General features: G+C 50.0%; 1 protein-coding gene across 1 annotated transcript; it reads right to left on the bottom strand.

Moving 5' to 3' along the window:
• Positions 1–2,891: 2,891 nt before the first annotated feature.
• LOC130201577 (uncharacterized) lies at positions 2,892–5,112 on the bottom strand. The gene is made up of 3 exons (XM_056426644.1): positions 4,738–5,112; positions 4,240–4,656; positions 2,892–2,950 (listed from the first exon to the last, which is right to left on the bottom strand). The coding sequence occupies exons 1-3, from the start codon at positions 5,110–5,112 to the stop codon at positions 2,921–2,923; spliced, it is 822 nt and encodes a 273-aa protein (XP_056282619.1). The 3' UTR covers positions 2,892–2,920.
• Positions 5,113–13,603: the final 8,491 nt, after the last annotated feature.

The raw sequence follows: 13,603 nt of genomic DNA, 5'->3' as shown, positions 1-13,603 counted from the left end.
CAGCTGAATTCAAATGTTGGTGTAATGCCAGAGCCGAGAATGTTTTGTTACTCACATAAAAAGTCAGCTATACAGGTCCCCGCCTGCTTCAAGAGATCCACTATTGTCCCTGTGCCCAAGAATGCTTCTCCAGCATGTATGAATGACTACCGACCGGTGGCCCTCACCTCGGTGGTCATGAAATGCTTTGAGAGGCTGATAAAGGACTACATCTGCGCCTTCCTCCCTTCCTCCATGGACCCGCTGCAGTTTGCTTATCGCCCAAACAGATCCACGGATGATGCTGTCTCCCAGGTACTGCACACCACACTCTCTCATCTGGACAGCCAGAGGGGGGGCTATGTGAGACTGCTGTTCATTGATTATAGTTCAGCTTTCAACACCATAGTCCCTCCAGACTGGCCGGCAAGCTGATTGAGCTGGGACTGAACACCCCTGTGTGCTTGGATCCTGGACTTCCTGACCGCCAGGCCACAGGTGGTCAGGGTGGGCAGACACACCTCCAAACCCCTCACCCTGAACACAGGATCCCCCCAGGGTTGCGTCCTCAGCCCCCTACTGTACTCCCTGTACACACATGACTGTGTGGCCAGGTTCAGCTCCAACACCATCATCAAGTTTGCGGATGACACAGTGGTGGTGGGCCTGATCTCCGACAACGACGAGAAGGCCTACCTGGAGGAAGTTGCTGATCTGTCACTCTGGTGCCGGGACAACAGCCTCATCATGAATGTCACTGTGACACGCGTGTTGCCGTCACCAGTAGGTTCCCCCCCCCCTAAGCACCAAGAAGGACTGAGCAGCCAGAGGGATAGTTGGTAATCATGTTTATTTCCATGGCAGACTGTGTTTCTGCTCTCCACCCTGACTCCCGATCTGCTGTCCAGCCAGCTCCTTTATGGAGACAGCCTCAGATACACAACACGTCATCAGCTGGACTGATTACCACTCTGATTAGCAATTAGTCCAGCTGATGACAATCAGACACCGTTCCCTGAACCACACCCGCCTCCACCCCTCAGCAGCCGAGCCTACACACCCCCCACTGCCACATACCTCCACCGCCCGACTTAGGCCGGGCAACATCCGGCCTAACCTACTCCCCCTCCCCCCCATGAGAGCGGGAGAGGAAGTCGGCCACGACCATCTGTGTACCCGGCCTATGGATCACCTTGAAATTAAGGCTGTAAAGCCAGATACCACCGAGTGATTCGGGCGTTGGTATCTTTCATGCGGTGGAGCCATTGGAGCGGGGCGTGGTCCGACCAGAGGGTGAATGAGCGTCCCAGGAGGTAGTAGCGCAGGGAGTCGACCGCCCACCGGATGGCGAGGCACTCCTTCTCCACCGTGCTGTACCTGCCCTCCCTCTCCGACAGCTTGCGGCTGATGTACAGCACGGGGCGGTCAAACCCCTCTACCTGCTGGGACAAAACGGCCCCCAGCCCTCTGTTCGACGCATCAGTCTGCAGAGTAAACGGGAGAGAAGTTAGGTGTGTGAAGGAGTGGTTCCCCACAGAGAGCTTGCTTTACCTCCTCAAACACCAACTGGCACCGCTCCGTCCACTGGACCGGATCTGAGGCACCTTTCCGGGTCAGGTCAGTCATGGGGCTGGTCAGCTCTGCAAAGTTCGGGATGAACCGCCTGTAATAGCCCGCCAGCCCCAAAACTGCCTCACCTCTTTTTAGTCTTGGGCCGCGGACAGGCTGCGATGGCGGCGGTCTTGTCCACCTGAGGCGCACCTGCCCGGCGCCCAAGTGGTACCCCAGATACCGTACCTCCCTCCGTCCAACTGCACACTTCCCGGGTTGGCCGTGGCCCGCCTGCCTCAGGGACTCCAGCACCGCCGACCCGCTGCACATGCTCCGCCCAGGTGGTGCTGTGTATGATCACATCATCCAGGCAGCCGGCACCATATGCAGCGTCGGACGCAGCACCCGGTCCATGAGGCGCTGAAAGGTGGCTGGGGCCCCGAACAACCCAAAGGGAAGCGTGGTGAATTGGTATAACCCAAACGGAGTGGAGAAGGCCGTTTTTTCCTTAGACTCTGGCGACAGAGGAATCTGCCAGTAGCCCTTGGTTAAATCCAGTGTCGTAAAGAAACACGCAGTGCCCAGTCGGTCCAGGAGCTCGTCGACCGGGGCATTGGGTAAGCATCGAACCGTGACACCTCGTTCACCCTGCGATAGTCCACGCAGAACGAATAGACCCATCCTTCTTGACCACAAGAACAATGGGACTACACCAGGCACTGTGGGACTCTTCTATTACGCGCATCTCCAGCATTGCAGCCAATTCCCGCTGAACCACCTTTCTCTTGTGTTCAGGTAACCTGTAGGGTCGTAACCGCACTGTCACGCCCGGAGGAGTCTCGATCTCGTGCTCTATGAGGTTGGTGCGTCCTGGAAGGAGAGAGAACACATCAGCAAACTGCTTTTGCAACCGGGCAATGTCTGTTTTCTGGGTCCCGGAGAGACGGTCTTCACAAAGGAGCGAGGCTGGATTGGTGGATTTTGGGACCTCAGGCCCCAGCTCCTCTCTCTCAGATACCGAGGACACCAGAGAAACAGACTCCGCCTCCCTCCATGCCTTTAGGAGGTTGAGGTGGTAAATCTGTGTAGCTCCGCCCGTATCAGAACGCACCACCTCATAGTCGACATCCCCCACTCGCCGTGTGACCACAAAGGGCCCTTGCCACTTGGCGAGGAGTTTAGAGCTGGAAGAAGGAAGCAATGCAAGTACCTTCTCTCCCGGTGTGAATTGTCTCAGCCTGGCACCTCTGTTGTACAGCCGCTGCTGACGCTCCTGGGCCTGGAGCAAATGCTCACGTGACAGCTGACCCAGGGTGTGGAGCTTTGCTCGCAGGTCCAGGACGTGTTGGATCTCGTTTTACTGGTGCTCGGCCCCTCCTCCCAGTTTTCTTTAATGAGGTCGAGCACCCCCCGCGGAGTCCTGCCGAACAAAAGTTCAAAGGGAGAAAATCCCGTGGAGGCCTGGGAACCTCCCGTACTGCAAACAACAGAGCGTCAAGCCATTTATCCCACCACGTTCATCGTCATTAATAAATTTACGGATCATGGACTTCAAAGTCTTATTCAGACGCTCCACCAGACCGTCGGTCTGTGGGTGGTACACGCTGGTCCGAATAGACTTGATGCCCAGTAACCCGTAAAGTTCTCTCAGTGTTCTTGACATGAACTGGGTGCCCTGGTCAGTCAGAATCTCTTCGATTCCGACTCGGAGATGACCTGAAACAGCGCCTGTGCGACACTCTTTGCAGAAATGCTGCGCAAGGGCACCGCCTCCGGGTATCGTGTTGCGTAATCCACGAAGACTAACACAAAGCGATATCCGCGTGCACTCCGGTGAAATGGCCCGATGAGGTCCATAGCGATTCGCTCAAATGGAACCTCCATTAATGGCAGAGGGCGCAAAGGTGCCCTCGGAATGGCCGGAGGGTTTACCAATTGACAGTCCGGGCAGGACGCACCAACGGCGCACATCCGCCCGGATGCCCGGCCAATAGAATCGGGTCATTATCCGGTCCAGAGTTTTATCATATCCCATGTGACCAGCCATCGGGTTATAATGAGCCGCCTGGAAAACCATTTCCCGGCGGCTCTTCGGCACCAGCAACTGGGTGCTTTCCTGCCCTGTGTGAGTGTCACGGCTCACTCTGTACAGCCTGTCCCTGATCAATGTGAAGTGCGGATATGTCTGCGCTGCGTCAGGGCGCACCAGCTGACCATCACTTCGTATCACTTGGTCAAAGGCTGAGCGTAGAGTATCATCCCGAGACTGCTCGAGTGGAAAATCTTCCATGGAGTGAAACTCGGGAGCCGGAGGAGTCGCCATAGGAGGCTCCCCCGGTTCCCCCTCCCCGTCTGCAGTGTCGGACAACCTCGCGTCACCGCTGAGCACGGCGCACACACCGCATGACCCTGTCTGCCGTGAACGCACCCCCGCAGCCTTCCCCATTAACTTGTCAAAGCCCGGCCAATCGATTCCCAAGATTAAGGGGTGCGTAAGGCGGGAGCTAACCGCAACCTTCACGTTATGCTTTTTCCCCCCGTATCTAATCTCCGCTGACACTATGGGATACTCGTGAATGTCCCCATGCACACCTTATCTTCACCCACAATGCCTCCACCAATGCCCCGGGTCGAACCAGGCTCTGGTGGATCATAGACTGTGTACAGCCGGAATCCACCATTGCCTGATGTATACGCCCTGATTCTTACCGGTACGCGGTACGTCGCTCCCGGACCTGGGGAGGGTGTTGGAGAGCCGGCAACCCGGATCACCTGGCCCACCTCCATCAGCGGACACTCCCGTCGGATGTGTCCGGGCTGTCTGCACCTCCAACACGCCTGCCCTGGTGTTTGAGGGACTACCTGTGGGTTGGGAAGGGTGCCGGTGTTTACTGGGGCCGGTATGGGTTGCGTCAGGGCCCGTATCGGCCTGGCCGGAGCCCGTGCGCTGTCCCCCTGGCCGCCGGGGTGCACCGCCAGGTGGTCCTCCGCCCGTGTGATGGCGGCCTCCAGCGACGTGGGGCCGTGACATCGGACCCACTCTGCTGTTCTGGTCGGTAGCCCCTCCATGAACCGCTCCACGACGGCCTTCTCCACCACCGCCTGCGCCCCTTCCGTGCTCCCGGGCTGCAGCCACCTGTCATGGCGTCCCTCAGCCGCTGCGCGTCAAACGGCCGGTCGCCGGGCCCCATCGTGGCCTCGCGAAACCTCCGCGGTGATCCTCCGAGTCAGACCCAGCCGATCCATCACCGCCTTCCGCATGTCCACGTAACTTTGGCGTGCTGCTGGGGGAAGCCCCAGGGCCGCAGTCTGCGCCTCCCCGGTGAGCAGGGGCAGGAGGCGACCGCCCACTCCCGCTGGCCAGCCGCATGCCTCCGCCACCGTCTCAAAAGTCTCCAGGAACGACTGCGGGTCGTCCCCCGCCGTCATTTTTTGGAGTTCCACCCCCACCAAGGGGGAAGCTACAGGTGTGGCCGCCGCTGTCTGGGCGGCGAGCCGTTCCAGGGCGCGCGTCTGCTCCTCTGCCTGGGCCAGGAGCTTCCCCAGTGTCTGCCGGCCTGCCTCCGCCTGGTCCTGCACCATCGCTGCTATCCTCCCCAGCATCTGCCCCAGCTGAATCCATGGCTGTTCTGGGTGCTGCTGGATGCTCTCCATGTTCTTTGTTGTTGTTGCTTTTTTTTTTTTTTTTCCACACAAAAAAAAAGAAAGGGTCCCACGTTTGGCTCCAGTGTGACACGCGTGTTGCCGTCACCAGTAGGTTCCCCCCCCCCTAAGCACCAAGAAGGACTGAGCAGCCAGAGGGATAGTTGGTAATCATGTTTATTTCCATGGCAGACTGTGTTTCTGCTCTCCACCCTGACTCCCGATCTGCTGTCCAGCCAGCTCCTTTATGGAGACAGCCTCAGATACACCAACACACGTCATCAGCTGGACTGATTACCACTCTGATTAGCAATTAGTCCAGCTGATGACAATCAGACACCGTTCCCTGAACCACACCCCCTCAGCAGCCGAGCCTACACACCCCCCACTGCCACAGTCACCAAAACTAAGGAGCTGATTGTGGACTTTAGGAGGGTACAACAACAGAGGACGTACTCACCACTGGGGATTAACGGGACTACTGTGGAGAGGGTGAGCGGGTATAAATACCTGGGAGTCCACATCACCGAGGATCTGACATGGTCAACGAACACAGACACTCTGGTGAGAAAGGCAAGGCAGCGCCTCTACCACCTCAGGCAGCTGAGGAAATTTAAAGTTTCCCAGAGGATCCTTCAGTCCTTCTACTCTGGAGCTGTAGAGAGCGTCCTGACAGGAAGCATCACAGCCTGGTTTGGCAACTGCTCCGCTCAGGACAGGAAGGTTCTGCAGAGAGTAGTGCGTTCGGCTGAACGCACTATTGGAACTACACTCCCACCCTGCAGGACTTGTACACCAGGAGGTGCAGAACCAGAGCCGGCAGGATCATGAAGGATCCTCACCACCCCAACAACAGACTGTTTCAGCTGCTGCGGTCAGGCAGGCGCCTCCGTAGTCACGCTGCAAGAACAGAGAGACTGAGACGGAGTTTCTTTCCTCAGGCCATCAGGACTGTGAACTCCGACCTCACCAGGACCCCCACATAGACCCACACAACTGCCCCTCTTAGGCACACACACACACACACACACACACACTTACTGTAAATATTGTGTTGTTTTTTATTGTAAATAGTGTGTACTTGTTGCCCTTGCACATTCCTGCTGAGCATTGCCACTTTCATTTCACTGCACACCCTGTGTGTGTATGTGACAAATAAAACATCTTGAATCTTGAATCTTGAATCTTGAAATGTACGCCATGATATCCAATTATCTACAGCAATAAACACAGTGGAGGAAAACCCATCTAGTTCTGTGTGCTGGTTGTTTGGGAGGTGTCCCGACCATCGGTCTGGACCGAGTCCCCCGAGCCAATATTCTATTACACTTATCAAATGTAAGAATGTGGTTACCTTTGGAGTTGCTTATCTAGAAAATATGTCTGTTTGTAATGCCAGTGGAGTCCTGGTGGTACACGAGGGGGGAAACGAGGCTTCAGTAAAGTAAAAATCTGGTGATATTCAAGAAAAAATTTAAAGACATGACTCTGGAGAAGTACAGATGTAACAGCATTGATGACGCATCATAAGTAACGGTTAATGGGGACTAGTTTTTTTTGTTTTGTTAATTGTTTTATGTAAATATGTATGTGTGTGTATTTATGTGTGTGTATGTGTATGTATTTATGTTTTTGTGTGTGTATATGTATATATTTGTGTGTGAATATGTATTTATGTGTATGTATATGTATGTACATGTGTATATGTATATATGTTTATGTATATATATATATGTATATCGTTCTCTGAAATAAGTTTTTCCGTGAATTCATAGGTTAGGGCACTTATAAGCTTGATAGCTTCAGCCCTGACCCTTTCGGTTAGCCCCTTTCTTCTTTTGTGGAATTTTGATTTTTGTATATTTTGCTGATCGAAATAAACTAAACTAAACTAAGAGGCTGTGCGTCCGCCTGTAGCCTCCTGCTGTAGGTGCCGTGGGTCTGACTGTCTTCTCCTTCACAGGTCAGTTGTCGTGGAGCCACAGGTTGGCTCCGACTCTAAACTCAGCCTGAAGCCTTCTCCTCTGATCTGCCGACTCACTCTGCACATCGCAAACCTTTTTCAGCCCAAGAGGGAGGAACGCCGGCAAGAGGTAAACGCCGTAGCTGAGAGGCTCGGGGATTCAATCGCACAGAAAGAAGCTTTGCAGTTTGTTGTTGTTGTTTTTTAAGCAGAGGGCAAGCACACTGGGGTGCAAACAACCCACGCACAAATATTTTAGTGTGGGTGTTTGTAACTGTAACACACATAGAGAGGGAGGGAGATAATACTTTCCATGCCCTGGGCGTGAGACATACCAGGAGCGACAGAAAGCTCGCCAAGTGGGACATGATCGGAAAACTGCGAGGCACTCTCCTCTCATTTTCAACTTAAATGGTGTCAGCATGTCAGCCCCTCCGGATCTGAAATGTTGGCAGGGCTATAAACCAGAGCAGTTACTTCATGACAAGACAAGGAGTCCTTTCCGATCAAGACATATTTCATTTGAAATGGTTTAGCAATTGCTAACAAATATTACAAGATAAAGTAGGGCTGAGAAATGTCAACAAATTATGTTATTTTGATTCTCTAGACCAGATGCCTCAATATTATCCATGTATCAACACATTATTTCAGAAGGAAAATCACAAGTTGGCTTTATTACAACTTCAAACCAAGCACATACATGATATCCCATTATCCACAGCTATGTAAACCACGTAGGAAAACCATATGGAGTTGTGTCGGGGTTGTTTGGGAGCTGTACTGACGGTAAAGAAGACAGATGGCTGACAATGCATCAGCCTATTCTATTACGCCTGGGTATTTGATGAATACTGTGTCGCAGCGGTTCGTTTACAGAGCTGTTGATAGAAATTCCCTCTCGCTTTGAAAAGGCGTGCTTTTAATTCCTTTCCCTCAATTTTTGCGTATCCTGTTAATTTGTATTCCTATTACTGCGCCCCTTCTCTCTTCTTTAAAGGTAAAAATTGCACCATCGGTTTTCGAAGTCATTAGACTCTGTGTTAACCTCGGGAACCAAACAGGCCAGATGTCACAGAAAGGGAACGAGTGAAAGAAGGGAGAAAAGGGTGATCATGATAAACTGGGGTCAAGGACATCTCAAGGTGTTGGCGTCCGTCAGGTCGGCTGGAGAGGTGTCCGCTGGCAATCTGGGCAGCGTTCACAGTTTGGTGGAGAAAAAAACTGCTCGGATCATTTTGAGAGGAAACCAATTCAGGTATGAGACAATTTAAGATACAAAGTGGAAATCTTGAACATAAGTCCATGTGAAATGGTGGTTGTGTGTTATACTGTTACTCCAACGTCGACAGACATTTGCGCCATGAAGAGGACATCCTTGATTGTCAAAGCAAAGAGGATTTTGTTGAACACATTTTCCTGCTGTTGCTTTCATGATAAAGAAAAGAAACCTGCGCTGGTTCTGAAATCCCTCGAATACTTTTCCCATCAGGGGACCGGTTGAGAGCGGTTGTTCCCTCAAGGCGTCACTCTTCTGTCTGTTTTGATGTCTTTTGGGTTTCGACGGCGCTGTGGTGCGACTCTGGCCGAAGGCAAGTTTAAACTCCGCGTGCTGGCTCTCCGTGACGCCACGCAATTATCTGGTGCTTGATGGCAGAGCTCTGACACATTCGGTGTCCTCGTCTCCGTGAGTGCAGGGTGCGAATGGAAGCTAGCTCTGGGGAAACGTCCCCTGAAGGCACCGTGCCGCCGCCGCAAAGAGATGCGCCGCCGGTGTTTAGTGGAATGCAGTGGCAGCTGTCAAGTTAGCATGAAATGCTGAAACACTCGCACACACACTTTTGGACTCATTTGTTTTCTATTTTGTGTCATTATCAACTTCAGCTAAATCAGTTAACTGTTTAACTAAGCTGGAAGTGAGCTCTCTTCTTTATTCAATTAAATACTGTTCATGATCCAGAGGGCATGGATCTTCCTGTGTTGCTCTCCCGAAGGTTTCTTCCTGTTTTTCCCCCCCCATTAAAGTTTTTTTTGAGGTCGAGTTTTGCCCGAACCGATGTGAGGTCCTGGGACAGAGGACGTCGTGCGGGGGGGTACAGGTTGTCTCTGAGGCAAATTTGTGATTTTGGGGCGTCACAAAATAAATTGAATGGTGGTATTTGCCTGTGTGGTTTTTGGGAAGGGCAGCAGCAGTGGACTTGTTATTCAGCCGCGCACCATCTGCGCTCTGAGAAAAGATTTGAATGAGGCTCACGTGATCGAGTGGCACCTGCTTGTCAGAGGGTTGCTGCAAAAATATTGCTGCTTCCAGAGGAGGCAGGACTCCACCTGCATGCCAATCAGGCTAATCCCCTCCACCTGCACACACATACACACATACACACACACACACACACACACATGCTTTCTCTCTCACTCGCTCTTCTCCAGTGCTTTTTCTACATCGTATCCCCTGTAGGTAAAGGCACACATGCCCATCGCAACATGCATTCATGCATTGACAATGCTAGTAAACAGGCACTAATTAAATTTCTCTCTGCGTGTACTTTGTCGCGAGTGTGGCAGATATTGGGATGTTTTGTCAGAGGGATCGTCTTACCTAGAAATGGAGGTAAACTGACACTGACGCTATTTAATGTCTGCTCACTCTCGCGTGGCTGCCAGCATTTATTTAACTTGCTGGATGCGTGTCGAGCAAGATTTTGTTTTCCTGTTATTTAAAGTAGCTGGCATCCGTGAAAACACTATCGATGTAGAACGAGGAGGGTTCTGTCTGCTGCTTTTAAAGCTATTGATTTACACAAAAGGAGATGTGAAAAAGACCTTTACCCAAGCTTCTGATCGTCAGTGGTGGCGTAGGTGTACTTGCTGCATGAGGTGTGTGTGTGTGTGCGCGTGTGTGTATAAGCGATCATACAAGCTTGCATGTATCTGCATGAAAGTATTTGTGTGACTGTGAAATGGGGGGGGGGCAACTGTGTCAGCAACAGGAGCTCAGCTCTGCACACACGAAGCAGAAGCCCATTCTCCTGAGCATCCTCTCTGATCTCTTTTCTCTCTGTCATGTCAATTCAGTAACAGGTGTCTCACCTAAGGCAAAAGCGCTGTATCGCTGTCTTCCTCTTTATCACTCTGGATTTATCTTTTGTTGCAGCTCTCTGGGATAAAGTGGGAACATCGTAGTGAATTTGGGACCCAGGCTGTGTCTTTTGTCAGTCTTCCACCGTGCGCTGGTTTCATCGGGATGGTGCTGCCTTGTTTGGACACGTTCCCAGCAATGCACTCATGCTGGGCTCGCTGGATGAACAGACGGTTAGGACATGCCACAACGTTGTGTGATGCTGGAACAGCACCAAGGTGGTGCCAGGCTCCGGAGGCCAGATCGGGCACCAGTATCAGCCCGGTATCTGATTTAGGTGACTCACCCGTGTGTCTGTGTGTATGTGTGTTTGTGATTTTGATTAGATTTTAATCATCCAGGTATCGCACAGTCAGCCTGCACTGTGTAAATCTTTATTGCAAATTGAATTGGATCTGCAATATCATCGACCATGGCTAATGGTAGATGTTGAGATGTGAGATGTCACAATGACTGCATATTACGTGGTGAAATGTGACATTAACATGAAAATAAGATGATAAGGGTAATTAGATTCTGGAATTTTTGTTGTTGAAATTGTGACGGAATTTAATCTTTTCCTTCCTCTGTTTATGTGCCGATGGTTACATCGCACTGTATGAGTCATCATGTGATGTGTTTCTGCTTTTCCTTATTCCTTCTAAACCCTCTTCCCTCCGCCACATCCTCCTCCAATATCCCCTCTCTAGCCTGGTTGAAGAACAATAGAACTGCTCTCCCTTGATTAATCTCTATCTATCTATCTATCTATATATATATCTATATATATTTATATATATATATATATCGATATCTATATATCTATATATATATATATAAATCACTGTTTAGTTTGTGTGAATACATCCAAGACAGCATATGGCTTCTTAAATCTGACATGTAATATTTGCAATCCTACACGTATGGTTTCTCGTATACAGTCGATGAAGTGTAGAGGGTCAGCAGCTGAATTCAGCATTTCTAGCATATTCTCGTGTCGAATGTTAACCAAGGACATTTTTTGTCGCGTTTCTTTCACTTTTTCTGGCACATTATTGACAAGATATAAATAAAAACAACAAGTGACATGTTTCTGCCCATATAGGGATTTGAAGGGAATAAAAGTAAAAATCCTGAAATTGAATTAAGACCTGGTAAAATGCAGGTCTGCTAACTATAGCTTCCACTAGGTGCATCGTCGTGTCCTAATTGTCTTCGGTCCAATGAACAGGACACTTCGAGGGCATTAGACTAATAATAGCCTGAGCATGGTGAAGGCAAACACCACCTGGCACATGTCACAGCCAAGTCAAGTGACTTGGGGGAGGGCCGTGTTTACATTGAATCAGCCGTAATTGTGGGTGATGGAGGTATTACACACTCAAGCTACCCGCATTCATCGTATCCAATCTTTGCAAACTGAAACATTAATTCAGAGAGGCACTTGCATCATATTATAAAATTATGTTCTCAATGACTCATTTGTCTCGTGAATTACAGCCCAACCGTCGGTACAAGGAGGGGCTTTTAAACCGCATTCAGGAATAAAACTAATTATACAAGGAATTGAGTTTGCCAGACAGATGTGTTTTTTCTTCTTCTTCTTTTTCTCCTACCTTCCCCAAATCTCCTCTGAAGCTGGTCAATAAACAATCTGCATAACTTCACCACATCAATATTTAATGTGCCAGCTAAAGGTCTCCCCTCCTACAGGTCGCAGTCGCTCTGCGTCTGTGGCGAATTTCAAAGTAGTAAACATCAAACCCAAACAGTCCCGAGGGCTTTCACCGGCATGTGTGCCCGTGTGTGTGCTCGTGTGTGTTTGTCTGCGTGCATGCATGCATAATGAAGAGTGTTTGTGTTTAATATTTCCATTGTACTTTGCAAGTCTGCCTGTGTGTGTGTGTGTCTGTGGGCGTTCCCATACATCAGAGAGAGAGAGAGAGAGGCCTCAAAGCCCTCCCAAGCCAGTAAAAACGATCTGCTCCCCCAAATTGCTTGCAGCCGGTCTACCAGTGGGGAGGGGGAAATATGGGGTGAATTTTTAAAGTCGAAAACAAATGAGCCAACACAGGCACACAATTAGAGGGACGTTATGGCTGCGTGTCGTCTTTAGATGAGCAACATGATGGCCTCTTTACCCCTAGCGGGGGCAAAGCCCTGCCCCAGGAGACGGCTCATTAGGGCTGAGGAGGGGAGAGGAGGAGGGGCGGCTGAAAGTCAAAACAGTGGGCGTGGAGAAAGGGGGCCGCCGCCACTCAGGGAGAAGAGGGGGCTCGGCTAAAGACCGCTCACAACGAGGGTCATTGTGATTGTCTGGAAGACGTTAGCTCATGGCCCGACTTCCTGCTGCTCACAAAGGACCGCTGCCCGACGCGCTGCATTAACTCCAGAGGCTCAACACTTGGTATTGCGATGAATTGTATTTCCATCTTTTAGAGTTTTAGTAAGAGATACATCTCACGTCCTGTATGAATGAGGTGTAATTGAATACAGTTTTACTCGTAGTTGCTGATGACATTTTCTTTGGACCACAAATGTTTCTTATCAATAAAACCTTTGAACCTGCAGAAAATTAGCACAAAAATGAGCAATATGAGGACAAAAATAACTAAACACATTCTACTCAGCATCCCCCCAAAAATGTACATTAGTTGATTAACATTCAGAATCTTCATTGATATATAATATTTAATAATGAAACCACTCACCCATTATGCAGGATGAATTGTCTCTCACATAGTTTGTTTTCATCACTGATGTGATCATTAATGATGCGTCTCATTAATTGTTGTCTGGTTGTAACGGATCATGCAGTTTTTAATTGGTTGCGTGTGAACTTTGTCTTCGGGGTTTCAGCATCACGGAACAAAGACGGAGAGGCGTTGTAACGGATGTCTTTTCTGATTGTGTTACTGTCGGGGTGAAGTGAACGTGATGTCCGTCACCAAAGCCTTTGTTCAGTGGGCGCAGCAGGTCACATTATGGGATGTTCATGTCGCCACTCCTGGGTCTTTAAGAGCTGGAAGAGTGCCACCAGATGGTTAAGAGCAGAAGTGAAGATGTCATGTTCCACCCTGCCTCTTTTTTAATGCGGGCTGTATTTCATTTGCCAATAACGGAATACTTTGACATAAAGATCCTGAATTTCATAACTAGCAAATCACAATAACTCACGATGTATTCTGTCGCTATGCTGTTATGTATAAATATCCTGCATGTCATAATGCACACGTGTTGAAACAAATATCCCATTTGGGGACGGTAAGATCTATTTATTGTATTTTAAGAAAATTAATAGATTGACGGATGAAAACTATGATTTGAGGATTATATGTTACTGAAGACTG

The sequence above is a fragment of the Pseudoliparis swirei genome, chromosome 11, assembly GCF_029220125.1.
Source record: "Pseudoliparis swirei isolate HS2019 ecotype Mariana Trench chromosome 11, NWPU_hadal_v1, whole genome shotgun sequence".
In the NCBI taxonomy this organism is placed as follows: Eukaryota; Metazoa; Chordata; class Actinopteri; order Perciformes; family Liparidae; genus Pseudoliparis; species Pseudoliparis swirei.
This window is presented reverse-complemented; position numbering and strand designations above follow the sequence as displayed.

Coding starts and splice junctions, on each gene's coding strand:
- LOC130201577 (XM_056426644.1), bottom strand. CDS start 5,112: ATGGTGCAGGACCAGGCGGAGGCAGGCCGGCAGACACTGGGGAAGCTC. Junction 4,657..4,737: donor CTCGGAGGATCACCGCGGAG/GTTTCGCGAGGC, acceptor AGGTGGCTGCAG/CCCGGGAGCACGGAAGGGGC. Junction 2,951..4,239: donor GAGCGACGTACCGCGTACCG/GTAAGAATCAGG, acceptor TTTGTTCGGCAG/GACTCCGCGGGGGGTGCTCG.